The sequence below is a fragment of the Podarcis filfolensis genome (genome assembly GCF_964270895.1).
Source record: "Podarcis filfolensis genome assembly, chromosome: 3".
Classification (NCBI taxonomy): domain Eukaryota; kingdom Metazoa; phylum Chordata; class Lepidosauria; order Squamata; family Lacertidae; genus Podarcis; species Podarcis filfolensis.
The window spans coordinates 33447559-33473981 of NC_139606.1; the positions used below are offsets into that span (position 1 = coordinate 33447559).

General features: G+C 40.2%; 1 protein-coding gene across 1 annotated transcript in view; it reads left to right on the top strand.

Annotated features, from left to right (window-relative positions):
* LRRC1 (leucine rich repeat containing 1) overlaps positions 1 to 24766 on the top strand; it is a 59968-nt gene extending 35202 nt beyond the window's left edge. The window contains exons 5-14 of the mRNA XM_083607306.1: positions 345 to 401; positions 664 to 727; positions 3366 to 3440; positions 5081 to 5225; positions 8487 to 8605; positions 10601 to 10684; positions 18591 to 18706; positions 19624 to 19796; positions 20499 to 20635; positions 23412 to 24766. Coding sequence (XP_083463432.1) covers positions 345 to 401; positions 664 to 727; positions 3366 to 3440; positions 5081 to 5225; positions 8487 to 8605; positions 10601 to 10684; positions 18591 to 18706; positions 19624 to 19796; positions 20499 to 20635; positions 23412 to 23570 — 1129 coding nt within the window. The 3' untranslated portion in view covers positions 23571 to 24766. The remainder of the gene's footprint in view (positions 1 to 344; positions 402 to 663; positions 728 to 3365; positions 3441 to 5080; positions 5226 to 8486; positions 8606 to 10600; positions 10685 to 18590; positions 18707 to 19623; positions 19797 to 20498; positions 20636 to 23411) is intronic.
* Positions 24767 to 26423: the final 1657 nt, after the last annotated feature.

The window sequence follows — 26423 nt, forward strand, 5'->3', positions numbered from 1 at the left end:
GTCCAGGTTTTGCCTTAATGTTTTTTACTGATCTCTGTCCCAACAGTTTGAGTGATGTGTATCCACCAGTGCCTTTTCTTGTTATTGTAATATGTAGAAGCTCTCCCTACATATCCATATAAGTAAATGGTAGAGATCTGATCTTGTATTTGCCATTTACTCTTCATGGCTTTTGAAGTGGGCATGAGTCCATGAAAAAGATTATGCCATAATCTTTAAGATGTGCCATAAGACGCTTTATTTTTGCTGCAAGAGACTAATACCGCTACCCCTTTGGAAATTATTTTTAATGTTCTTTTTAAACAAAGACAAAAGATTAATGAGGTTTGTTTTACCTTTTTCAGCCTTTATAACCTGGCATCACTGGAATTAAGAGAGAATCTGTTGACATATTTACCTGAGTAAGTTGTTCGTTTTAAGTTTGTTTTGCATTCATGGCATGAATTGCAGCATTTCTGCCTCCCTTTCTTTCTCCAACCCCATTCTTTAAAGGAGTCATTCGGTACAAAGAGATGGCGCTGGAATGCAACATTTTCATTAGCATCTTTTACTTTAATTTGTGTGAATGTTATTCAACAATTAAGAGGGGAATGTCCTAGCCCTAATGCTAATAGGCTGCTTTTAAAGCCATGTGTACAAAATACACTATTCTTGTTTTCCTAGGTCAGTTGCCCAGCTGCAGAGACTAGAAGAGCTAGACCTAGGGAACAATGAACTTTATAATTTGGTAAGCTCCCCACACTTTCCCCTGGTTTATAGTGTTGGTGCATTAGTATGCAAATTCCCAAACTGGCAACAGTGACATCTGAAAAGAGCAAGGCTTCCAGAAAGTGATTTTGTACTGATTGCAATTAACACTGTTCGTTCCAGTAGCATTTGGAACTGTCTTTGCTTATTGGGACCCAAAAGCATCTGTCTTCAAAGGGCTGCCTTATGGGCTGTGGACGTGGATAAGGAACCTCTTGCAGGGAGACTATAGAAGGTTATTGGGGAATGTAACTCCATCTTGGGTACACAAGTGCAGCACCTGTTGCTCATCAAGAGCTTATCAAGAGAAGAGGATCTAAATCATGTGGTCCATGGATGTGAAGCTTTTATGAATAACAAGGGTTTGCAGAAGGAGCTTCCAAGCAGCCATCCCATTCAAATGAAATGGAGTGAAAACAGCCTCTCGGAGGAAGGCTGTGGTTTGCTTCCACTTCCTGAAGCAGAATAACCAGCAATCTGCTGTTGAGACTCACTGCCCTCCAGTTGGCACCTTCTCAACATCTAAGAAGGAAAGCCACCACATCTCTTATAGGACAATGTTAAAACATGGACAGTTGGTCTTAAGATGCACTTTGGAGAGAGCTTGAAAAATCCCACTACTCTGCTTTCCCACTTTGAGTTCCATGGGCTATTCACACCATTGTCTAGTCTAGGATGATCATCTTCTTCTTTTTAAAAAAGTTAATACTACAGTGGTACCTCGGGTTACAGACGCTTCAGGTTACAGACTCCGCTAACCCAGAAATAGTACCTCGGGTTAAGAACTTTGCTTCAGGATGAGAACAGAAATCGTGCTCCGGCAGCAGCAGGAGGCCCCATTAGCTAAAGTGGTGCTTCAGGTTAAGAAAAGTTTCAGGTTAAGAACGGACCTCTGGAATGAATTAAGTACTTAACCCAAGGTACCACTGTAATGAAATGTAAACTCACTGAAATTACTTATATGCCCACTTGTTCTCATCCATACGCTTTTCTTGGGTTAAATGGAGAGCACTTAAAATTAGCATTACCTTTCTTCTGTTTGACTTCTTTTTCCTGCAGGTAATGTATAAATGCACACATGACATGTATCCAGCCATAGAAGAGTGAAAGGTTGTCACAACTTGGTGATGCTTCCTTGTATAGATTATTGTTTATGTAGACTCACCCATCATGTTTCCTGTATAGATTGTTTTTGTAGGCTTGTCCTTATAGTCATTGCCTCTAAACTATTCTTCTCCTTACTTAATTCCTCAGCTTTCAGCTTTCCAAAACTATATTTCCCTTCCCCCATTTTGAAAATTTGCAAATTCTTTTTAAGACTTGCTTTTATGCCTCTCACAGTTTGTAGTGTTTTTCTTTTTAACAGTCCTCACTGGTGACAGAAATGGCAAGCACATCAAGAGAAAATCCCCACCTGCCCTCCTCAACTGCTTTAATGTTTAATTCATGTTTAAAAATACAAATACACTCACACACTAAAATAAGCTCAAACTGTACAGTATGAAATCACAAATTTAATGCATAGATGATATATACACAAAATTAAAATTCTCCCCAAAGCTAGACAAGATTAACATTCCAGTTGCTTCTCTTTTTTACTTTCTTTCCCTCATCCACTGATGTGGCACTGAAGGCAGAGCATGAAAAAAAATTAAAAACAGTGCAGGCTCTCATTTAATAACCACAGAGAATGTGCATTGAAGACAGACTACAGCAACTAAAAATATTCTGAGGTTAAATTCTTAATAATGGTAGTTAATGTTATAGTGTGGTTTTGGAAGCTCACTGTTAAAAAGCAGGGGGGAGGAGGTGTGTGTGTGTGTGGCTCTTTTGCAGTATAGAGTCATTGCAAGTTGGGGGTAAGTTTGCTTAAGGGCATTAAGTTGCACCGTTTGTCTTGGCATTTTGCTCTTCTTGGCATGTTCCTCTTTCAAGCGGGTCATATAATTTCATTTAAAGAGAAAGAAAAAAATACCAGGTTTTTCTAGCAAGAAATAATAAAACGTAACTTCTCAAAATAGTGGCCCGTCAGAATAATGTGAAACTCTTAGATCCCAGCACTTTAGAACATAGGGAGATGGCCCTTCTGTCGTTGGTGAAAATGAAGCGCTTCTCGTTACAATGTTTCATGCACATTATAGGTTGTGGTTGTAATCAAGAAACTCTGTATCTCTGAATGTTGCCTGGAAAAGATTTCACTTCCATGAACTGAAGAAAGGGCTTTGGAATGTTGGCTGGAGTGTTTTGGGATGTGGTTAGGGTTATCAGGAGTTGACCCTGGAAGTGGAGCTGTTGCAACATGTTGAGATACCATTTCTCCTCCTCCTTGAAGTTCTGAACTGTTAGCAGTGTTAAGTAATGGCATGCTTGAGCAGCCAAGAACCAGGAGGAGACACAGGTTTTGTGTTTATTCCTTATCAATAGCTGCACCTATTTGTTGTGAGATTTCTTTGCTTTGGATATAGCAAACACAAGCGTAATGCTTGCAGGAGTTCTGCATTCTTTATTTGGCTATAAAGGATACTTAGCTGAAGAAATGATGTTATTTCGGATTCCCCTGTGTATTTAAAAGTATTTTGCAATGGTATTCATGATACATTTTCTCTCACGTGTTGCAGCCAGAAACTATAGGTGCACTTTATAATCTTAAAGATCTCTGGCTAGATGGGAACCAGCTGGCTGAATTACCTCAGGTAAGAGACAATTCTCATAAATTTTTAAATTACACTAAACTACATCGAACATTATTATTATTGGATGACTGAAGGGGAAATCTAAGCCCTTCATATCCTGTTATTTAAAAAAAGACAAAGTGTCCATTTAAAGATTATGTAATATTTGATTTCCGCCTGTAAATGCCTTTTCATCTTTGTATGTGTGTTTTGAAGCTGAAGAAGCACAGGGGAAGGGATGTGATGTCAGTGATTCCTCCAGAAACCCATTGCTAGGCATTGATCGGTTTCCCTCTCTGCCTCACAGTGGAGAGGTCACTTATGTGTCATGCATAGCTGTCAATGTTTCCCTTTTTTAAAGGGAAATTCCCTTATTCCGAATAGGATTCCTTGCAAGAAAAGGGAAAAGTTGACAGCTATTGTGTCATGTAACTGCAAGGAAGTGGAAGGGGCCATGATAATCTCGAGGGGGAAGTAGGTGACTCTCAAGGATATTAAGCCCCCCAAAGAGTGGTGAATCCTTTTCAGCCTGATGGATTATTTCCTCATGGTCGACCTTTTTTGTGGGTGGGTATGGTCACATGCCAGGGAAGGGGGGTTAAAGGTAAAAGTGGGTGTGACCAGAGGCAAACATTAGGGCAGGTGGGCAGGGACTAAAATGGGCACAGTAATGAATGGGGCACTTACCTTTGTAGAATAGGCTACATTTCAGCTACTCAAATGCCAGATGTTTCTGCAGCTCCTCACACACCTCTATCCAAGCAAGCAGTAGACTTATCAAGTCAAGTAAATGTATTTAAAGATGATGAGAGGTGTCGCTCAAGCAGAGGGGGTAAGGCCTGGGGAATGCTTTGGAGCCTAAAGGGCTGCATTTGACCCTTGAACTCCAGGTTGCCCACATCTGCTTTTCACAGTTTTCTGTTTGGAAGATGAGGAACCTGAGAGATGCTCTACACAGAAAGAGCGAGCTGCTGTTTTGGAATGTCTGCTTTCTGCTATCTTTCCACCTGTGTCGATTCAGCAACACGAGTGTTTTGATAACTTGGGAACTGAACTATGAGAAAATGTGTGTAGGTGTGGATTTTATAGTGCGGGTTCGCTGGCATGTGAGCAGAATTCAACATAAATGTCGTTGATTTTACAATCGGAACATGCACCCATATCTTCGGCTAACTGTAATCCAAACATTGATGGTAAAATGGCAAAATGTGGTATACAATTCAGTGAGATTAAATAGTTAAAATATTCCCCTGTTAGACATATTTCTTCTTATAAGGAATGCAGATGCAGGTTCCCCATATGCTGATACTGAAGCTTTAGTCAGCAAGGATTGATTTACTAATTGTGTGTCTAAGCTTTTACATGTTTAGCCCTTTCACCTTGAATAGTATTCAGAATTGGGTGTTGGCTACTGTTGAATGAATGACTGGCTGGCAGGGCTGGGTTGCGCTCATAAGTCAGCAAATTAACTTGGACTGTTAGCACATGCTAGGTATTGCACACAGAGGTTTTACTGGTGAATCACTTGTGATATCATCAGAAATGAGTTGTCGTCTGGCAGAGAGGAATTGCCCTTTTGCTGTTAAGCATCTTGTTATGGGGCAGTTGTCAGATCTCTGGGTGCTGCATGTTGAGACATGGCTTAGATGTTTGTCTTGTAGGAAATAGGAAGCCTGAAAAACCTGCTATGCCTGGATATCTCCGAAAACAAACTGGAAAAACTGCCTGAAGAGATAAGCGGTCTGCTGTCTTTAACTGACCTACTCATCTCTCAGAACCTTCTTGAGGTGCTACCGGATGGCGTAGGTAAGTGAAAAGTGTTTTTTTTTAAAATAAAATAAAATAAAGAGCAACAAGAATTTAATCAAGTCCAAACATTTCTAATGCAACAATTTCTTTCTCAAAGAAATTTCTGCTTTGGACTAATGCTGGTAAAGGACATCACAGTACATTGGCTACATTTACACATAACACTAGCCTTGGTTTAGGGTTGCAAGATTGCGTTTGTGTGACTCTTTGACTCATGTATTCTCCAGCCTCTTTCATCCTCAGGCAGGACCATAAGCAGAATAGTAATAGCTTCTGCTTTTGTCTATCCACAATTTAGTATTGTATCCAAACTTTAAGCTGTGAAGAGAGCCTGGGTTGTCTAGTGGTTAGAGCAGGCTTCCTCAACCTCAGCCCTCCAGATGTTTTGAGACTACGATTCCCATCATCCCTGGTCACTGGTCCTACTAGCTAGGGATAATGGGAGTTGTAGGCCAAAAACATCTAGAGGGCCGAGGTTGAGGAAGCCTGGGTTAGAGAATGTCTGGCCCAGGACCTGGGAGAGATCAAGGTTCAAATCCCTACTCAGTCATGAAGCTCATTGGTTGTCCTTAGGCCATTTGGTCCTCCTCAGTCAAACCTACTTCCTGCAGTGACTGTGAAAATAAAGCAAGGGAGGAAAAAGAATCATATATGACACCCTGAGATCCTGGGAGGAAAGGTGAGAGAGAAAAACAAACTAGTACAATAAACCACAGCTTGCTTCCGTTTTAGTAAATTGGTGCTTAAGACTAATGTTAGCTACTCTAGACTCAGATGGACTTGTAAGCTGTAGTTAGTCACTCTCTGTTCTGCTACCCACATCTGCTCAAAAGACTCCTGCATCTTCCATGATACAGGCTGTTAAATCTTTCTCCCACTTGAGCCTGTAGCTTTGTTCTGGAATACCAACATGGTTCTCTCCCTCAAATCCATTTATGTCCTGTTGTCATTTTTAAATGACGTGTGATAGCTGCAAATTCATTTGCTTGCATCCATCCTGTTTCTTTTGCGACATTTCTTCCTTTCCCACTATTGCTGGCAGGCTTCCTGGGGCAGGGAGCTAGTTTTATTTTTTTTGCTTTAGTTAAAGCACTATACATATTGATGTTGCTATGAAAATAATAGTAACTCAAGTACAATGGTTTTCAGGTACAGTAAGGGAATACTCTTAAGAAAACATCTCACATGAGATTCTTCCCACTGTAATATCTCTATTTTCGCAAGCTTTATTTTGATTGCCTTATCTTGTCTGGTGCTGCCCAGGCCTCTCCCTCTTTGTCCTTGCCTTCCTCCCACTTGCTAAACATCCTGGCTGCTGCCCTTAGTACTCCAACTCTTGGTGATATAGCCCACAGCAGTCAGTCAGCAGTTTCCTTTTTGCTCGCTGTGCCTTGCCAATTTTTTATTAGTACATAACCAATTACCTATTACGGAGAGGGCAACTGGAAGCTTATGAATGAGGCCATTAATTACCTTTCATCAGACTCTCTTGCTGTGGTCACAGCATTAAAAATGAAACTGCCCCACCCTCCAAAAAGCAACTATCCTAAAAATGCATGACTTTCTACACCTGTGTCTTATAGCCAGTGGATGGAAATATGGAATTGGATCAGAATTCAAATCCCTGCTGCATTATGAAGCTTGGTGGGTAGCCTCGGGAAGCCAACCACTGTTGGCTTAACATAGTTTATAGGGTTGTTGAGGATATATTGAAATCAAGGCTGGAAAAAGGTGATTGGGGGCCCTGGTGCAGTTTGCAAAGTAGTTGTCTCCCCTCCCCGCACCGAATACACAAAGCAAGTTGTGAAGTATTTTAAAGTACCTAACAAATTTATTATGGCATAAGCTTTCAGAAACTACAAAAAAATAGTCTCAGCCACTACAATTTTACAGTAGTCAGCTAAACACAAGCAAAAGACATTTTGCTAGCCTTGCTAAACAAAAAGAAAGTACTCTGAAAATGGGCAGTATCACATTTTAAACTCACTTAACTTACCATAAAATGGCAAAAAACGGAGACTTAGTGCTGGTATAATATGCATCAAATGTTGCTTCCTTTAACCCGAGATGCAGCTTTGTACTATAAAGGACTCCCCCCACACGTACACACATATGCATTGGTACAACTCTGTGGCTTTAACCAAATTTAATTTGGCCTGATTATTGTGTTTGTTGGATGCATAACTCCCACTTGTTCTCAGCTGAGCTTACTCACAGATAAGTGTGCACAGAAGATTTATTCGAAAGAGGAGGTGTCATAAGGCAGGCATGTCCAACTTTCAAGATCTACTCCCACTATAAATCATTGAGCTTTATGGGGTGGGGGTGGGGGGAGGGTCCCGTGATCTACTGTGATCTACCATGGACACGAATAAGGGACTGTGGAAAACAGAGTAATCTTCCTTCATTTTAAAAAGCTTTTTACTATTTTGCTTTTACAGGTGAAATAGTAAGGAAAAGCATATGGTCAGCATTTTTCATAATTGCTTAGCTAAAAATAAAAACAAAGCCTTTCCCTACTTTTCAGTGTTTTGCTGCACAGTAGAACCACTGAAATAACTAACATAAATTTAAAATTGAATTTGTTTTCATTGAATAATGTAATTGTGTTACAATTATTTGATTTTTAAGATGTTTTAATCAACTTAGTTTAAACATAGCGGTCTACCTATATCTGCATTGATAATGACAACCCTGCTCCCATCGTGAACTGTCCTGTTGCTTTCTCACAAGAAATCTAAGACTAATCCCCATTAAACCCCAGTGATTCCTGTATCCTGGTATCTAAACAACTCACTCATCCATCACTGCTTTGAATTCACTCATTGGCTAAAAACATTGCAAGCCAGGTGTATCCAGGCTTGCTCATCTTACATAAATCACTTAGAAGGTTGTTTGCACATTTTTGCTTCCTAACTTTTATTCTCAGTTTATCTGAGGGAAGGCGTACCTCAACGGTTCTTGACTATATTGTCCTTTCTTGTTCTGCAACAGCTATCATTAAAGAACTTGGGTGATAACACCACTTAGATGAAAGTCACATGGAGTTTTGTTTTCTCATTTTCTAGATTATAAACATACCTGAAATAATTATCTTTGAAAAGACCTTATTAGAAACAACATCACCACAAAATTTTGCTGGCACACCTCAAGTATTTTAGAATACCTGCTAATGATGTCTTTCAAGTGTTTTATTCCACATATTTGCTACTGGTGCAGTTAAAGCAACTAGCATAAACTTCTCTCTTCTGCTTGTAGGTAAATTAAAAAACCTATCCATCTTGAAGGTGGACCAGAACCGGCTTGTTCAGTTAACAGAAGCAGTAGGAGACTGTGAAAGCCTTACTGAGTTAGTTCTCACAGAAAACCAGCTGCTGGTAAGTATGGCTGCAGCTCTTCAAATGAGTGGCAGTAATTAAGCCTTTTGCCATATCTTGACTCATTTTCACTGCAGCATCTTTGTTTTTCCAACTTATGACTAGTAAAATATAAGACAGTCGAATTAGTACCCTTCAGTGTGCATTCTTAAACACATACTATGCATACTATGGAGGCTGTAGTCTAGGAAAAATTAACAGAGAATGAGAACAAACTTAGATTTCAGTTTTAAGCAGCTGTTACTTGTATCTAGCTTGTTACAACAAATTATTCAGAAAACATCTGCGGCATATATGAAAAGTGCAACAGAAAGGAGAACACGCCCCCACACAAAAAATGGAACTGGATCTTGATTTCCCCAAAGAAGGGCCATAGGGTCCAAAGCACATTTGATTAATAAATATATTTTGCTTACCCTGCTTATTTATATATTTGTTTATTTTGCTTGCATATTTAAGAAACCACAGGGATGGAAAAGCTACTTATGACTTCTTTGGGTGAAATGTCCCATCATTACATTCTAGCACAGTGTTTCCCAAACTCGGGTCTCCAGCTGATTTTGGAATACAGTTCCCATCATTCCTGACCACTGATCTTGCTAGCTAGGGATGATGGGAGTTGCAGTCCAAAAACAGCTGGAGGCCCAAGTTTGGGAAACACTGCTCTAGTAGTAGGAACACCTGTTCCAAATTTAAGAAACTTGCCAAGATTGGATGGTAGGACTTCACTACTGTATCATTCTATCTTTCTTCCCTACCCAGTTTTTCCTAACATGCATTCACCTCATAATGGATAAGCCTTGATTAAAAGGGTTTGGTTCCACATATCTCCCCAAATGAATATCTGATTGCAAATGTTCTTTAGTAAGCTGATGGTTATATCTTCAGAGGGAGAGAGGCTTTAATTTAAAACCTCCAACATTTTGCACTTGCTCAGTGTGGTGGAGCAGCAGCAATAGCCTCCCAGCAGCGTAGTCACTGCTACTTACTGGGAGCGATGAGGGTGGGGTTGTGCAAATGCTATTGCTGCAGCTCCACCCACCCACTCCTGTATCAGGGGAACTGCTCCTGCATATGGCACAAAAGCTCGCCTAATAATTCGGCAAGTTTCTTAAATCAACTAGATGTTTTAAAGGTATTGGAATGAGGTGGTAGAAATCCATAGTGCACAAAAAGTATTTTCAGATTCCTGGTGCTGGAAATAGAGGCAGTGTAGAAAAAGAAAATGGAAATAACAACAACAACAACAACAACAACAACAACAACAACAACAACAATTTATTATTTATACTCTGCCCTTCTGGCTGGGTTTCCCCAGCCACTCTGGGCCGCTTCCAACAAAATATTAAAATACAGTGGTCTGTTAAACATTATAAGCTTCCCTAGACATGGCTGCCTATGTTGCAGCTGTTTCTGACACTTCCAGGCGGGTGCCCAAGTTAGGATGGTGTTGGATCTTGGGATGTTGTGTTTTCAAGCAAGGGGAGAAGGAGAAGGCAAAAGCAGTAATGGCTGCAGAGGTGAGGAAGCAAGGAGGGTTCTGAATGACACAGCAGCATTTTGATTCTCTAGGCAAGATGCAAACATAAAAACAGAGTGCACACCATAGTTACTTAACTCTGTTACATGCGGCTTCATCCTCAGGTTATTCATATGTAAATTTGTATGTGGTGGTGAGCATTCCTCTTGGCACTGCCATCGCTGCTCATTACCTGGGATGGGGTTAGGTTTGAGTCAGCAGTGAGGTCATAGTCACATGGTTGTAGCAGAGGATTGGTGGCAAAGGTCATGTTAGTGCAAACATGACCTTGCTTTGCTCTGATCTGCCCCACCACGTTCACCCCGAGAACTTAATTGAGCTCACACACCTTGGAATCTTAAGTCTTTAAATCTCAACAACCTGTATCATCTGGAACTGCTCTGAAAGGTAAACACATATTGAAAAGCTGGTGGTATTGGTAATCACTGACATTGCTCTGCTTTGATCTGAAACAGACTTTGCCGAAGAGCATTGGACGGCTAAAGAAGCTGAATGTACTGAATGCTGACAGAAACAAACTAGTGTCTTTACCCAAAGAGGTAAGCAATATCCCTGTTGTTTGTCTTTGCAGGGGAAACTGGACAGCATGTAAAAAGGTATGTCATTTTCATTCAGCTAGCAGCCTTGGGCTTGTAGCCCAACAACAAATAGAGAGCCATAGGTTCCCCATTTCTCAACTAGAATGAAATGTAGTAGGGCGAGAGCTTGGACTGCACTGACTAGTAAAACCTGAAATAAGTGGACCTGGGTGGATGGAAATAAATGCACGTAAGAAAGTAAGGAAGTGTGTTAGAGCAGTCTATAACTGAAAAGGCAATTTACTGTCCAATGTGCTGTGGCTGGTGTCTAGTGGTTTAGCCGAAATGATTTCGCTTCTCATGGTCTTGGACATCCCAGATCTGAAAGGAGCTCTTAATTTCCATCAAAATCCACTCAACACAGCAGATGAAGCATTTTCAAAGTTAGAAAAAGGAAGAAAGAAGGCCAGTTCCTTTCCCAGGGCAATGTTTTGGAACACTAATTGCTGCTGAATGTGTGGTGCTCTATCAGAATACCCTTGAAAGTCCCAAGCAATTATGAGTATTACTGGTTAGCCATTTAGCTTTTTATGGTTAAAAATTACTATGCAGAAGTTCGTCTCAAGGTCACAAGATTTGAAATGGCATTGGGTGCTTGTAACAAATGAAATGAAGAACACTGCCTTCTTGGATATCTATACAACATCTGCAGGGTTTTTTAAAAAAACATTTTGTATTTAGCACACTGATGAGATTGCATTGCTGGCAGTCCTATTGTCACAGGCTCTTGTCTGTGGCAGGTTCTGACCTGCAGAGTGCTTGTGTCTTTCCATGTGAATAATTTACTGAGGGGTAGCTGTGCTTAGTCTACTGCAGCAAAACAAAAAGCATTGCAGGAAAAAAAAGATTTAATAGTTTTGCTATCGCAAATCTGCTGAGAATCCTCAGGAGACCTAGGTTCCTCATAGGAAGTCCCGTGATCTGTTTGAGCAAGCATGTACCTTGCAATGTAATGTTTCTGGATTTCAAAGCATGGTGTACCTTGCAAATGTCCCCTTTAGTCCTTGGGAATTGCAACTTTTGGAAGTAAACGTAGGCTTCAGTTCTGCCATCTTAGTCTAAATCAGTGTCCTTTAAGGCTAACAAATGTCACTGTGGCATAACATCCAACAGACACAATTACTTTCACACACATGTGTCTTCCGTTCTTCATTTTATGCAAAAACTGTGCTGGGCACATGTAATCTGCTTGGTTTGCTTTTAGTTCTGCTTTGTTGCTGAGTGAAACTGGTTTTGGTTTTTAAGGAGGGTGGGAGGGGGGTTGGAATGACAGCCGACAGGCTTCTGGTGGTGTGTTTTTTTTTGTTGCCAGTGTAGCTGTTTGATAACATTTGCTTTCAGCAAAATATGAACATGTGCTATAAATAAGAAAAGCCACACATGGTGTGAAAGTCAAAATGACAAGAAGAAATTTAATTTAATACATCCAGAGACTGAAAGACTGCAGGGATGGAGCAGTGTGGTGAGGAGTCTGCCAGCTGACAGCCTTACAAATTCTGCAGACTCAGCCTGGTGGCAGGAGCCTTGGCCCTGGAAGTAGGTTTGATTTGTCCTAGTAACACAAAGGCTTCAACTCTGCCCTCGCCACTCAATGGGATTACTGCTACATTGCAGTAAACATTTCAAAAACAGCCTTATTAGCCCTTGAAGGTCAACATAGGTTTGTTGGTTCAGTTGGCCACATGCTCCTGAACTTTTAGGCTTCCAAGTCAGAGAGGTCTTCAGAATTTTCCTTTTCTTTGTAGTTTGGATGCTGATTTTTCTGGCCTGTCCGGATATATCTGGTATCTGTGAATAGGCATGATGGATGGGGGCAATGAGCACTGAGTATCACCAATCCTGAGTGGTTCTGCAGGCTAGAAAATGTGAAGGGGGGCCAGTATAAAGAGATAGCCTTGGATAAGTGTACTCATACCCTTTTATATAGGATTATACCAAATCAGACCAGGTCTCCATTTAGCTCTGCAGGGTTTCAGATGAGTCTTTCTTAGCCCTGCTTGCAGATGTTGGGACTGAACCTGGGAGCTTCTACACTTGGGTAGGGAACCTGTGGCCCTCCCTATGTTGTTGGACTCCAGTTCCCATCAGCCTTAGCCAACATGACCAATGATCAAGGATGATGGGGGTTGGATTTCAACATTTGGTGGGTCACAAGTTCCACACCCCTGTCCTACATTGAAAGCATGGGGAACGTAACCAAATGTGGTTACTCTCTAGATTCTCAGCCAACAAATATGTTGACAATTAAGTGTATGAGAACAGTTAATTGAAAGCAAAGCAAATCAGCATCCTTAATTGGATGTTACTGCAGAATGAAGATTGTGTTCAACTAAGTCCTACTCAGAGTACACCCATTGTAATTAACGAACCTAAATTGGTAATTTCCATTAATTTCAGCGGGTCTGCTCTGCATAGGACTAGCATTGAATACCACCCTGAGAGTTTATTCTACAGTTTTATTCATACAATAGTAGAGAAGTTTGGTGGTTATATGATACTTCATTGATTAGAAAATGTGAGTTCAGGAAGCTGACTGTTTTCTTCTGATGTCAGTGACATTTAAAACTGGAGATAAAATTAAATTATAAATAGAATTTTGTCTTTTACTGAGTGCCACATGTATGGTAGGGTCTGATAAGAAACAGTTTTTAGCCTGGTGAGTTTAGCCTTCTTTCTGTGTACCACTTAATTTGTCACAAATATCTGAGGGACCTGAATTGTGCCTGGGGGCCTGTAGATCCAGCCTGTCATTTTACTGTGAAAGCTTCAGATTGTACAGAATGAGCTGCTACACGAGGTTGACTGTTGTGTTATAGTACAGAGATAACTGCATGCTGAGTCAAATAGTTGTCTTGTTGAGAGCAGGAAAGGAAATACTGGAGTTCAGCTTCAAATGTATCAACATATTCTGTACAGAACCTTAAATATGATAGCATGTGCTTTATTTGTTTTTTAGAAGCATAGCAAAAAGCTTGGGTAATTTTTCTGCTCTGTAGTGCCATGCAATTAAGTGTTTGGCTACAGCCTAAATAATTAGTGGCCAATTTATTTTTTGTTTAGTACAGAGTCAGGCAATGGTATAAGCCAGACCCATAAGCCCTTCTTCTCCTGTCCAGGGATGTCACAAACACCAGCTTCCAGTGTCGCTTCTGCTGCTAATAGGTCGCTCCTTTTGCTTCCATTAACTGTTCAAAAGTCCAGTTAGTTTTGCTCACTCTCTGGATCTTGAATATTCACAGATTTATTTCCCTATACCCTCTTTGGTATTTTTCATGATGTCATAAGTAGCTGTTTCAGAGCTTCAAACCTCATATTGCCAGTGGTGAACTGTGTCTGGTGTTACATAAACCAGCTATTCAGGCTGCTCCGCAGCTAATCATAGCCATCAGTGCCACCTACAGAAATATGACAAAGTGAACTGCCAAGTGTGATAATGAGAACCTCTGCTGCGCAGTGTTGGGATGGAACCTTGACAAAATTCTGACAGGTGAGATCAAAGGAGGTGGGCTTGCATTGCCTTAATAGCAAAGGGGTTTGACATGGGGAGATTAGTGGGTGGATTTCGGCAGGCAGCTTCTGGCAGGCAGGCAGGTTTGATGAAGTGACGGTCAGGTTCTTTTATTCCTACCTGTTTGAAATCATCATATGAACTAACAGCTGATTCATGCACAGTGATTTATTTCATTGCTCTGTTATTCGGCATTTGATGTGGGGCAGCTGCTTTGATAAGGTATTGTCTGAAATGATGTGCACTGATATAAAAACTCTGGTGCTTGTTAGTGGTGGCTGTTTTACACCTGCAAATCATCACTTAATGTTGAAGTTTTGGAGTTCTGAGATCATAAATATATATACATATATACGAATTTTGTCTGTCGTATTGTCACCTATTTTCTTGTTCCCTTTTTTGCAAATGGGCATCTTTAACAAAGTCTAGAATCAGAGCCCCTAAAGATCCTTGGTATGCAATGTAACATGCACAAATGAATACAATACTCTTCAGTCATACCAGGTTATCCAAAAGGGGTCAGAGGAACATATATGCAATTCAACTAACCAGATTCAAACGTCTGCTATTTTTGACTTTTTTTTTGCATTTGTGTTGTGTTTTTTTGTCCTGCACTTGAGCCATGTTTTGAGATATACATTAGGTATCTAGAAATACATAAAAATGAAATGGTGGTTAAATATATAAATTGGCAGCTGGGACTAATAAAACTGTTGGCAAATATGATATCAAGAGAGTCACTGGCTATTCATCACTTGACTTAGTCAGATGGCGAGAGGATATTCTGGATTAGTGTCGTGGCATGGATGCTTCAGAACGTGCATGCCGTTTAGAAAATAATGTTAGTTCAACTACGGAACTCACTTCTACAAGATGCAGTGATGGCCACCAAATCGGCATGGCTTTAACAGAAGATTAGGCAAATTCATGGAGGAGAAGGCTATCAAGGCCACAAGCCATTGTGGCTATGTTCTCTCTCCACTGTTGGAGGCAATATGCCCCTGTATGCCAGTACTGCTTGTGGCCATCCCATAGACATCTGGTTAGCCACTGTAGGAACAGGATGTTGAACTAGATGCACTCGATCCAGCAGACCCTTATATTCTTATGCTCTTTGAACCCTGTTTATTTGGCTTGCCACGAAAGTAGAATGGATTCTCCCACTAAAATGCTTTCCCTGGTAATCATTGTTTCTGTTAATTGTTGCATGTAAGTAAATGTTTCTGCAAACTCTCCTTACCACTATTTGTAGATATTTCCCCCCTCCTCAAAGTGCGAAATATTTTGGCAGCAAGATCAGTAAACCTCAAGGTACTGAACAGCCATCCTTTTGAACCCAGTGTGTCCCCATGTTACAGAATGGGATACAAAGAAACCCTAAGCCCTTGTCTCCATTCAAATTCCTAAGTGTGCACATAACACCCGAGAACTTCACCGGAAAGTTTCAAGACCAGAATTTTGTTTCACCTAGGGATTCATTCATGCCTAGGGAACTCTGTAATTTTTGAAGTGGAGGTGTAAGTTTCACACAAAAAACCGGAGGTGATTATTTCAAGAAGGGCTATTAGTTCACAGTTGATATTTTACAAGTTTTGATTGGATGCTACATCTTCACCTATTATTTTTGACAGAGCTGCATGGTAGCAAATAGTTCAACCTGGTTAATGTTGCTCAGATGCAAACTATGGCATTTTAAAAGTAACTATATGTGGTAGATATTTAGAATGTGCTGTGTGTAGCCAGCCATTAAATGTGTAGCATTTTTGTGCTCTGGATAGTCAACTTTCCTATTAAAAATAGAAAAAAGAGAACCCTTAAGGGTTCATCTTCCATATGAGCATGAAGTGTAGATAGCAAGCAAGCACTTATCACATAGTAATTCATTTGCAAAACTCACGCTAGGATGTATGCAAACACATGGGGAACTGGTCATTATTATCTGACCCTGTGGTAAGCAAATACTTTACCATGTTTTGGATTAGGTCCACAAAGTTCAGCATTATGGACAACTAGCTTCTCACATGGTTTCATTTAGTCAGTTTACAGATTTATTACAGTTCACCATGTAGTGGTCAGTTCACCAGGCAAATTGCTCAAGGCTGTTCAATGCAGAACTAGCTGGAAGCCAGTTTCAGTGAAGCAGCGGAAATGTTGAGTTCTCCGGTAGAGAAAAAAAATGTCTCATCATAGAGTGTGTGTGCTTGTGCAAGACTGGTATTGTCTTGTCCTTTGAAATAATAGTGTGTGTTTATATCAAACAACTGTCTCTTGTGTTTTTCTTAATTGTTAGCTGCTTGGAAAAATTGAGTCAGGTAAACTCTTGTAACCTTGTAAGTATTGTTCTGTCCACGGTTGCACTGATTCCTTTCATCCAAACTGCTTTCAATGCATGATGATTCCAACTGGCTGCACTTTCATTGCCCCCAAAAGTCTGGGGTTTTCCAGCTCAAGGGGTGGGTTCCTCTCAAGAAGGCTGCATGGCCAAAACTCATTCTGCTTGTTCTCGACACAGAACCATTCAAAGAAAACACTCCTTGTGTGCTACAGGGCATCATTTGCCAGCTCATCTAGCATTCACTAACCAGAATAATTGTGCTCAGTTTTTTCATTTTAGAGATACACCAGTTAGGCAGACAATGGATACTTTTGCTACGGTTCCTCATATCCTGTCAAGAGTACTTAGAGAAATTTTAGTGCATGGTTTTTCACTCCTGGGGAGGCTCTGCAACTTAAAAAACACACAATATATAATCATCTTGCTCATGCTTTTTTCCACTACGAACTCCTTGCATGAAAATAGGAGGAAAGTATGCCTGTTTCTAATGGAAGGGAATACGATGGAAATATTTATGTTGGCAAAAAGTTTGCATAAAGATTAAAATGTGATGAAAGGAATACTTTTTTTGGTGGTTACTGGGGAAAAAAGATTTCAGTTGTAATGGGGGGGAAATGAAAATGAAAATTCAATTCAACCAAAATTGAATTGACTCCAATAGCTAGCTAGAATTTAATGAGTTGTTTGAAAAAGTATTTTTAGATTTATAACCAAGGCTTAGAGGGGTTTTTAAAGTGGCTTGTTGATACAAAGATTGTGGTCTCCTTCAAACGGTACAGACTTTCTTTAAGTTGGTGGTTAGCATCAGTGGTAATGACAGTAGAAAACTTTGTATCCTTTTAAAAAGAGAAATGTGATGATGGAAATTCCATTCATGTTGCAAAGTGACCATCTTAAAGATGCATGTGCTGTTGAAGTTCTTTATAATAGAATGCTTATTCTCTTGAAATGAAGCTTTGAACTTCACAGAACCTGGGTGTGAGATGATATCCTGAGTTCAAGATGCATAGTGTTTGCTACGCTGAAATTTAGGTGAATGTAAACAGAAGCTTATATAGAATTTCAGAGGAAATTGGATACTTGACACAGTAAATTGAAAAGACCCACTCTTAAATCCTATACATGCTCATTTAGAATAAAGGCTTGCTGATTTTAGTGGAACTTACTCAGTCTTATTACATTTTAAAACCTACTTAGAATTGCTAACTTAAAAAATGGCGATTCTGATTTTGTGTAACTTAAATAGTATGCCTTAAGTGCTTTTGTTTTGAATCTATTGCTTGAATCTATTGCTTTCCATTGTGCTGTTGAGTTAATCATTGGGGTTCATGTAAATTATGGCTTTTTTTATTTTTTTGAGCGCAAGATGCCTTACAGTGCACTCTTACATAAGTACTGAGTTTTCAAGTTTGCATAAGCGCAGTCTCAATAATTGCTATGGAGCAACCTTGTGGGTGTTTTACTTAGTATAAGCAACTGCTGCTTTAAAAACACCTCAGCTGCAAATAGAGCAAATTGAAGATGCCGCTGCATTTGACAATGAATCTTGCTTTGGTCAAGCAGGTTTGTGTATTCCGTTGTTGGTTTGCAGGCGCGCCAACATATACAAACACATCCCTGAGCACCTGATGCAGAGTAGTATGTAGGGAAAGGAAATGAGATCAGGAAGCCTAATTTTAAAAAGCAGTGGCAGAACCATCAGACCAGGAATTCAGATGTTTTGTTGAAGCTTATCAACTTTGTTCCCAGCTGCTCTCTTTTAGTCGCTAAACAGAAGAACTTTAAATACTGTCTCTGAAGCATCCATCGTCCAATGGGTTAGCTGAGAAGGAATCAGAATGAGTGTCCCAAGACTGCCCCTTAGTGGAGCAAATTGTTGTTGTTGTTGTTGTTGTACAAAGCAACTACTAAGGCAAACATGAGTATTCTAGTGTGCTGGTAACATTAGTACTCACAGTCCATGTTCTACATGCATACTGTGCCTCTGCAACAATAATGCATTCTTTTTTCTTTTCATAAAACAGATTGGTGGGTGTTGCAGTCTAAATGTTTTTTCAGTACGTGACAACCGGTTATCTAGGATTCCTCCTGAGATATCACAAGCCACAGAACTTCATGTCCTAGATGTAGCTGGAAATAGGCAAGTACTCGTCTGCACAACAAATCCAAATGATTTTTGTAATGTATTCAAGATGCATAGTGTTTGCTACATTGGATGGGGTATGTGCAGTTTGGTAGCTGTTATAAAGACAGTTTTAAAAAATTGCATTAATAGTTGAATGTTTAGGTTAGTTCCCAATTTAAGTCAAATGAAGAGATGTGTTGGATTTAGATTTATTTTAATTTTTTGCTATTATTCCACTGGGATATAGCTGTACAGAATGGTATTGCATCTGTAATGAGATTGGGGCATGTTGTTTTTAAACACCAGATATATTAGTATCATTTTATTATCTTTTCCATGCAGAAGAAAAAATAGGTACTGGAGGTTAAAAGCTCCCTTCCTTAGACCGTTGTGCTGTGTTAAGATCCAGCAGCTACTGTAATGGGATGTGAGTCTTTATGCTGTCTGGCTGTAGTGTAGTTCACAGCAATTAATCCCCCTCCCCCCAGTTTGGAGAATTTAATTTTCCCCCTTTCCATTCACTTACAGCAATACCTATACCGTTCTCACAACGCTTTTAGGGAAATGCATGGCATATGAAGAGTTAGTTGGGTGGGGGGAATAGTGCAATTTTCAAGATCAGACACTACCTATGTATACTTGTGAAAATGCCAATCTCTTTCCTGATCACATCAGATGCTTCTTGCATATTTGCCTGCACATAACAAAACCAATGTGGTAAGGCTGATCTTTTGTTGGAAAACAGTAAGTTACATAAAGTGCACAGAAACCATGTAATAATTTAAATTTGTATGATCTTGCATGGGGAAACGGTTGTTTGGGGCACCTTCTTCCACCTCTTTGCAGACATAAAAACAAGACTTTTTCATAACACCGAAATGCTTTATTCTCCGTAGCAGTTTAAGAACTATTAGGATTGTTTTCTCCGCCAGGTTGCTACATCTTCCCATGTCGCTCACCAGCTTGAAGCTGAAGGCGTTGTGGTTGTCTGATAACCAGTCCCAGCCTTTACTCACGTTCCAGACAGACACAGACCCTGAAGTAGGGGAGAAGATTTTAACATGTGTTTTACTTCCTCAAATGCCTTCTGAGCCCGGTTGCCAAGGTAAATACATTTTACAGATCAATTTCACTTGAAGCAAGATGGCTTCAGGGTAATGAGAAAAGCAAACAAAACTCCCTTGGCTGCATAGTATCATGTAAGTGTGCTATGCCTCTTAAGAGGTTTTCAAGAAATTGTAGTTTTGAGGTTATGAAGTGTTGCATATCTTCTGCCGGGTGATGATAATAATGGCTTATCGACTCCCCATTCCCTGTAGTTTTACTTTTAACTTATTGAATAAATGCAAATCATTAACTTGATCTTGGAACAGCTTTTCTTGATGATGTTTAAATACATTGCATGTTCTTAGCTCAAGCAAGTACAAGAGTTACGTACATGAAGTGATTTCTTTGCACTTGCAACTGATGACAATCTTGGGCATTGGGGAAATTTACATTTCAGGGAAACAGTCTTAAAGAAAAGCGTTCCAGAAAGTTGATGTTTCAGCCTCTGTCTGCTCATATATGGAGACATGAACCAAATTTCCTGATAAGACTGTATCATTGCAAATGTGATGTAATGTCTTTTCTAAACATAAGCACAAGATCTTTGCAGCTGACCTCTCAAGTGAATGTAGTATGGAATTGTCAAACGTGTGTTTTTATCGGGGGGGGGGGGGAAACCTTGACATCTGAACTGTTGGATATATGTTGATGTTGACTTCTCTAACAACCTTCTATCTCTGTTTGTTATCTCGCATAACAGATAACCTACCCCGATGTGGGGCACTGGAGAGCTTGGTAAATGAAATGTCAGATGAGACATGGAATGAACGAGCCGTAAATAGAGTCAGTGCAATCCGCTTTTTAGAAGACGAAAAGGATGAAGAGGATAATGAAATGGTATGTTTTCTTGGAAAGCGAATGAAAAAGTGGGGCCGTAAACACGGTTTGTTGGACTATTGATGATTCGGGCATTAATTTACACGGCACCAGCAGACCATTACTAAATTGCCAATTTTGTTAAATGCTTGTAATCAGATACTCTTGCAGAAACCCCTGGGTAGCAAAATGTTGCTACTTAATCCTAGCTTTAATTGACTTTTATTGTCTTTTTTTTGGGGGGGGTGTTCCCTTCAGTTTTCCAAAAACAGGATGGAAGTATCCATCTTCTGTGGAAGATCTAAGATTTGGAACCAACATCCTGTAGGCAGCAAAGCCCTTGGAGTTATCCCTCCCCCATTGGACTCCTATCCTTCCATACTGTTTGTTGTCATCGCCACAATCCCTTCCATCGCCCTGCCTTCATTACATGATCATTTGTATTGACACCTGAACTGGCAGGAAATGTTCAGTGTTCTGCTCAAAATGAAGGAGGGCCGAGTGGGAGCACCTGTCACTGTACTTATGAGACCTCCAGTAAAGCACATCCCCCCTCCCTCCAAATACGCCCGTGAAGTAGGTCCACTTAAATGATTGCTTTTTACTCACAGAAGATGTCAAATGGCAGGCAGGCAACCATGGCTTCATACAGGAGTGTAGCAGTATGAGACACCTGTTTGCGTTCCCACTTAAAAACAAATACCTTAGGTATACACTTAAAGATGCCATGTGTGAAATTGTCCACAGTACAAACCTAAAATATGCATTAAAGGAATGTTCTTGCTTTGAATAGTGACTACAGCATTTTTGAGAGTAAGAACAAAAGTGTTTCCTTGCAATTAATACTTAACTGAACTGCAAAAGGCCCCTTCTACCGTCCTCATATATTGGAGCAACAAATTGACTCCCAGTCCTTCTGACTTTCTGTAACTGGTGAAATTGCACAGTTCATATTAAAAATAATGCTGCTATAAAGCAGTTAAAATTGCTGTGATTCATTTAATATCATGGTTTGTGTGTGCACGCGCACACCTTCTGCATCATGGGACAATAATTTAATTTTGCTCAGTGCATAGCAGGCGCACACAGCCTGCCACCCCCCTCACTTTCACTTATTTTTATTCTTCAGAATCAACTAAAATTAAAAGCAGGGAAAAGATTCATTGCATAACTAACAGCAGCTGCCGTGACTCAGAATGCATATGGTGGTGGATGCTTTTTACGAAGGTGCTACAGTCACTTTTCTGAGCAGAATTGCATTTCACAGCTGCATATGTAAACTAGAATTATCAGCTGTCTTTTTGCAGCTATGGCTGCTCACAAGTAATGTATGTTGACCACATTTCCCACAGTACACAAGTTTGAAGAACAGATGCTTATTGAAATATGTATCCTCTGTGTTTTGATGAACATCTCATCTTCAAACATTAGTGTTGACAATGTGGGTGCATTTTTCACATAAAGCATGAAGTGTCCCAAAAGTAATGACATGTAATTCCAGAGGTAAAATAGATACAGAGTATGACTACTTTTAAATGCATGGGACTGCAGTGGTGGACTGAGTCCCTTTAAAAGACAGTGGTGGGTCCATTTATTAAAAAGCCAACTCTGGACACAATGGAGTGTAATATCTATACACCAGTCACCAACACCCATTTCTTGGCAAACATAGTGGAAAGGGTGATTGTGGAGTAACTGCAGGTATTCTTGGATGAGATTCATTATCTAGATTTGCTGCAAGCAGACTCGGTTTTAGAACCCAGTCAACCTTGGTTGCCTTTCCTTGTGAGACAGGGGGAATGCATCTCTGTTACTTATGCTCTGTCTCTCAGTGGTTTTGGATACTTCCTGGACCAACCAGTTTTTGAAACTCCCAATTGTTCTGGACGCATTTTGCGACAGGGAATTTCGTTAGTGCAATTAGTTTCTCAGCTCTGGGCATGGCACCGCGCCTACAATTTCAAACTAAAACTGCAGAGTGGAAGGGAAGGGGGACCTTTTTCTGCCTCCCCACTTCCAGCTACTCTCTAAAGACTGGAAAAGAGACCCTCTTAAGAATATTAGAGGGTGGGCAGGGAAAGGACTAGACCATGTGAAAAATGAACATAATACTTACCTGCAGTTCATTCATTTTCAGCTTTGTATTCTTGTTATAAGAAAGTGCACCTAGACATTCAGTTGTTGCACCCACAGCCTAGGTTTAAGGTGCCATTTAGGTCCTAGCTTTCATATCTCAGTTTCTAACACTGGGACCAGTCACGGTGGGATGGGTATCGGGGGCACTGTATTACAATGGTTCCGTTCTTTCAGGCCTATGTTTGGAGAGCAGCGTTGGGTAAGTGCTCTGTGGTCCTCTGGCATCTCTGCTATGGGGTTCTGCAGGGTACTATCCTGTCCCCAGTGCTATTTAATCAGGCTGCTGATGACAGGCAGTCCTATTTTGCCATAACAATTAAATCAGGAGAGGCAGTGGAAGCTCTGGATCAGTGTAGTGGTGGACAGGATGAGTGGGTTGTCCCCTCAATGCATGTTGCCTCTCTGCATCACGGCAAGCATGCCTTCAGCTATTAGGTCTATTAGGTCTATCCCCTGCCACATTTTATTTATTATTATTATTACTATTATTTTTAAGCAGCTATTTTAAAGTTGACAGCACATTTCCTGGTAGACTCAATCACTGGTATTTGATTGCCAAGCCTGAAAAGCCATTTTAAAGAATATATATAGTTTCTTAACAAGGGGCGGGTGGGGAGTCACAAGAAGGAGAAAAATCATTTATTCCACTGTTTGTTTTTAGAGGACACTTCTAAGGCGAGCCACTCCACACCCTGGGGAGTTAAAGAATATGAAAGTGAAAGTGGAGAATTTACGGAATGATATGAACGCTGCTAAAGGACTGGATTCAAACAAAAATGAGGTCAATAATGCCAATGACAGAGTGACCACTTCTGTGTAGAGGCTCGCCTCCCAGATATTTGCCTCCTGTGTCTTCCCACCTGCTGTCGAACCGTTACTGTTGCATCCTGGGAATACCATCCAATCAACCCTCATGTGTTTTAACCAGAAATCCGACTCATCTTGTCCTTGTGTCATTCCTTTGGAAGGTGCTTCTCACTGGAAGAAAAGTGCCTTATTTCAGTCCAGGCATCTGAGCACAGGGGGTGCAGCGCAATGAAAACTGCTCCCCCACTGTGGTTCTTTGCTTGAACAACTCCTGCTTGTTTGCCGGCGAATTGTTCCCATCAATTCCAGTGTTGTTGTTTTTGTTTTTAAAAAAGGATTAAGAGGTCTGTTTTGTTTTTGTTTTGTTTTTAACAAGGGGAATATGCTATTATACAATCATGCATCTCTTTTACCCAGGGGTGTTGGTCTGCTGCTGTTCTCCTCTGCCCTTCCCCCAACCCCAGTTCAAGTGATGGGGTATTTATTCTGCCCTGTTCTGGACTGTGGTGGTGGGGGAAAGTAGTTTTATTGCAGAATTGATACTTTTAAAACCTCTCTGGCAGCTCAGATGGTGTAAATTTTATAATTTTTTGTATAGGAGTCGAGTCTCATAACAAACCAACAAAATGGATGTATTTCATTTTTTAAAAAAGAATTTTTAAGCGGTACATTTTACTATTTGTGGAGGGTGAATTCCATTGACACATTCATGCTTGTCATATCTGCATGTGCCTTAATGCAGCCTAATGAGATTAGTTAAAGAAGAAAAAAGCCTAGGAGACAGCGAGATTAGTTTGAAGAAGGGTGCCTCCTCAGATGTGCTGCTTTGCAAACAATTAATGTTTAACTTCCTCCCTTTGTTTTAAGAAGAAGAAAAAGCTGAAGTTTTTCTGCAAAGTGTTTTACTATGGTGACGACACTGAATTGCCACTGCCTTATAATATGATGCACTCACACACTTTTAAAACTTGTTCATGAAGAAATTACTTGGGCTGAAGCAGCATTGCAGCCATTAGAATTTCAGGTGTCCACTTTTAAATGTGCCATTTGTAAAAATAACATATATTTTAGAAATGGAACAAAATACACAACAGCAACAGCATAAGTTGTGAAAACGAATGTTATGTACTGTACAGGCATGATATTCTCAGACGTACTTGGAAGGTTTTATATCTCTATAAAACCTTAATAAAACACTAAAAAAACAAACACCTTAGTGCCTCGGTAACTTTTTATTCTATTACTTATAAATGGATGTATAACTTTAATTCATTTGCACTGTATTTCTTACTAAGTACTGCTCAATGTCAGTCCCCGATATTACTGCTCATTAATGTTACTTCACATTTGCTTTGAAATGCAAACAACAAATGCCATAGGGTGATACCAAATTTTTGATTTGCTGGATGTCGATTCTTTCAGACCTGCAGATAAATATAACAGATGTTGTTTCACAAGGTAGTTTTGTTAGTTCCAACAGCCTGGCCAAAGAATGTATAGAAGAATAGAATAGAATATCATTTATTACGGCCATAGGCCCATACAGGTAAAAACAACACATAAATAACAGCTTGTGCCGTAAGGAGAAAAAAAAGCAATCGCTAAAACACCACTATAACAATAAAATACTATAAAATGGAAAGGCATACTACGCCTTAATTAGCTTGTAGAGCTCCTTGGCGTCGCTTTTGGGAAAGGACAGCAACTAGGAACCTAGCCACCTTCAGGGTCGTGTGGGTATCCTTGTCCTGCAAGATTTGGGCAAGGTGGAATTTTGGTGGGGTAAGAATGCATAGAAGGTTTTCGGCTTCTAGAGGAATGTAAATTCTTATGTCTGAGTCACAGAAGTTCTGTGGTCCTGGTGGTGAAACATTCATGCTGAACTGTCCCTGTTGATCAGAACACATGCAAGTGATGGGAAACCTGTAGCTCTTTAGATGTTGGTGAACTACAGCTCCCATCATTCCTTGACTGTACCACCTGAGGCTGATGGGAATCCAACCACATCTGGAGGGTCACAGATTTCCCATCCTAGGCAAATGGAAAGCCTTCAGACATACTGTGTAGTGCACTGCAAACCTGGAAAACACCAACCAAATGACTTTTATGACTTGAAGTAGGAGTTTTCTAACAAGGGTCTTGTGTTTTGCAAAAGAGAGCCCTCCTGGAAAATGTATTTCTAAAAATCTTCTGTAAGTCATTCATGAAAACATGTGTTTAGAAAAGATGTGTAGATGTTTTAAGCCGAGTGACACTGTGCTACGATGGAGAACAGTTGCAATTTGGGGGTGGGGGAAAAGCCTAACATTGTGGGTTCATTCTCAAGAATATGTAGGTAGAATATTGTTACAAAAGCATCTGCACAAAGGTTTGCATGTTCTGCAGAAGAACAACGTTGGGGCAGCCCTAAGAGGAGAGCCTTCTACAAAGATCCAGGTTTGCTCACTGCTAGTAAAATAATAATAAAGGAAACTACTCAGTTCAAGGGAGACAGATATTCTTTCATTGTTTTCATTACTCTTGCAGTAAAATTCACCGACTTCACCAGTAAACAGGCATATAGTTTTCAGTTGGCCTGTTAAAACTGTTAAGGCCTGATTCATCGTTGGTGCCATATAGATATAGATCACTGGGTTATGAAATGTTTGTGCTGACTGCACTGAAAAGTTTTGGCTTGGATCCTAACATAATTTAGCTTAAGGAAGTTCATGGAAGGAAAATACTCTGCCCCCACCTCGCAGCAGCAGCCCCTGCACCCTGTCTCACATTGCTCAGGAAGGTATCTCCACCCACCCTACCGAAATGCTTTTCTGGGGTCACAGATGGCCTGGAGGAAGGAATAGTAAACTTTCCTTCTAGGAACTTC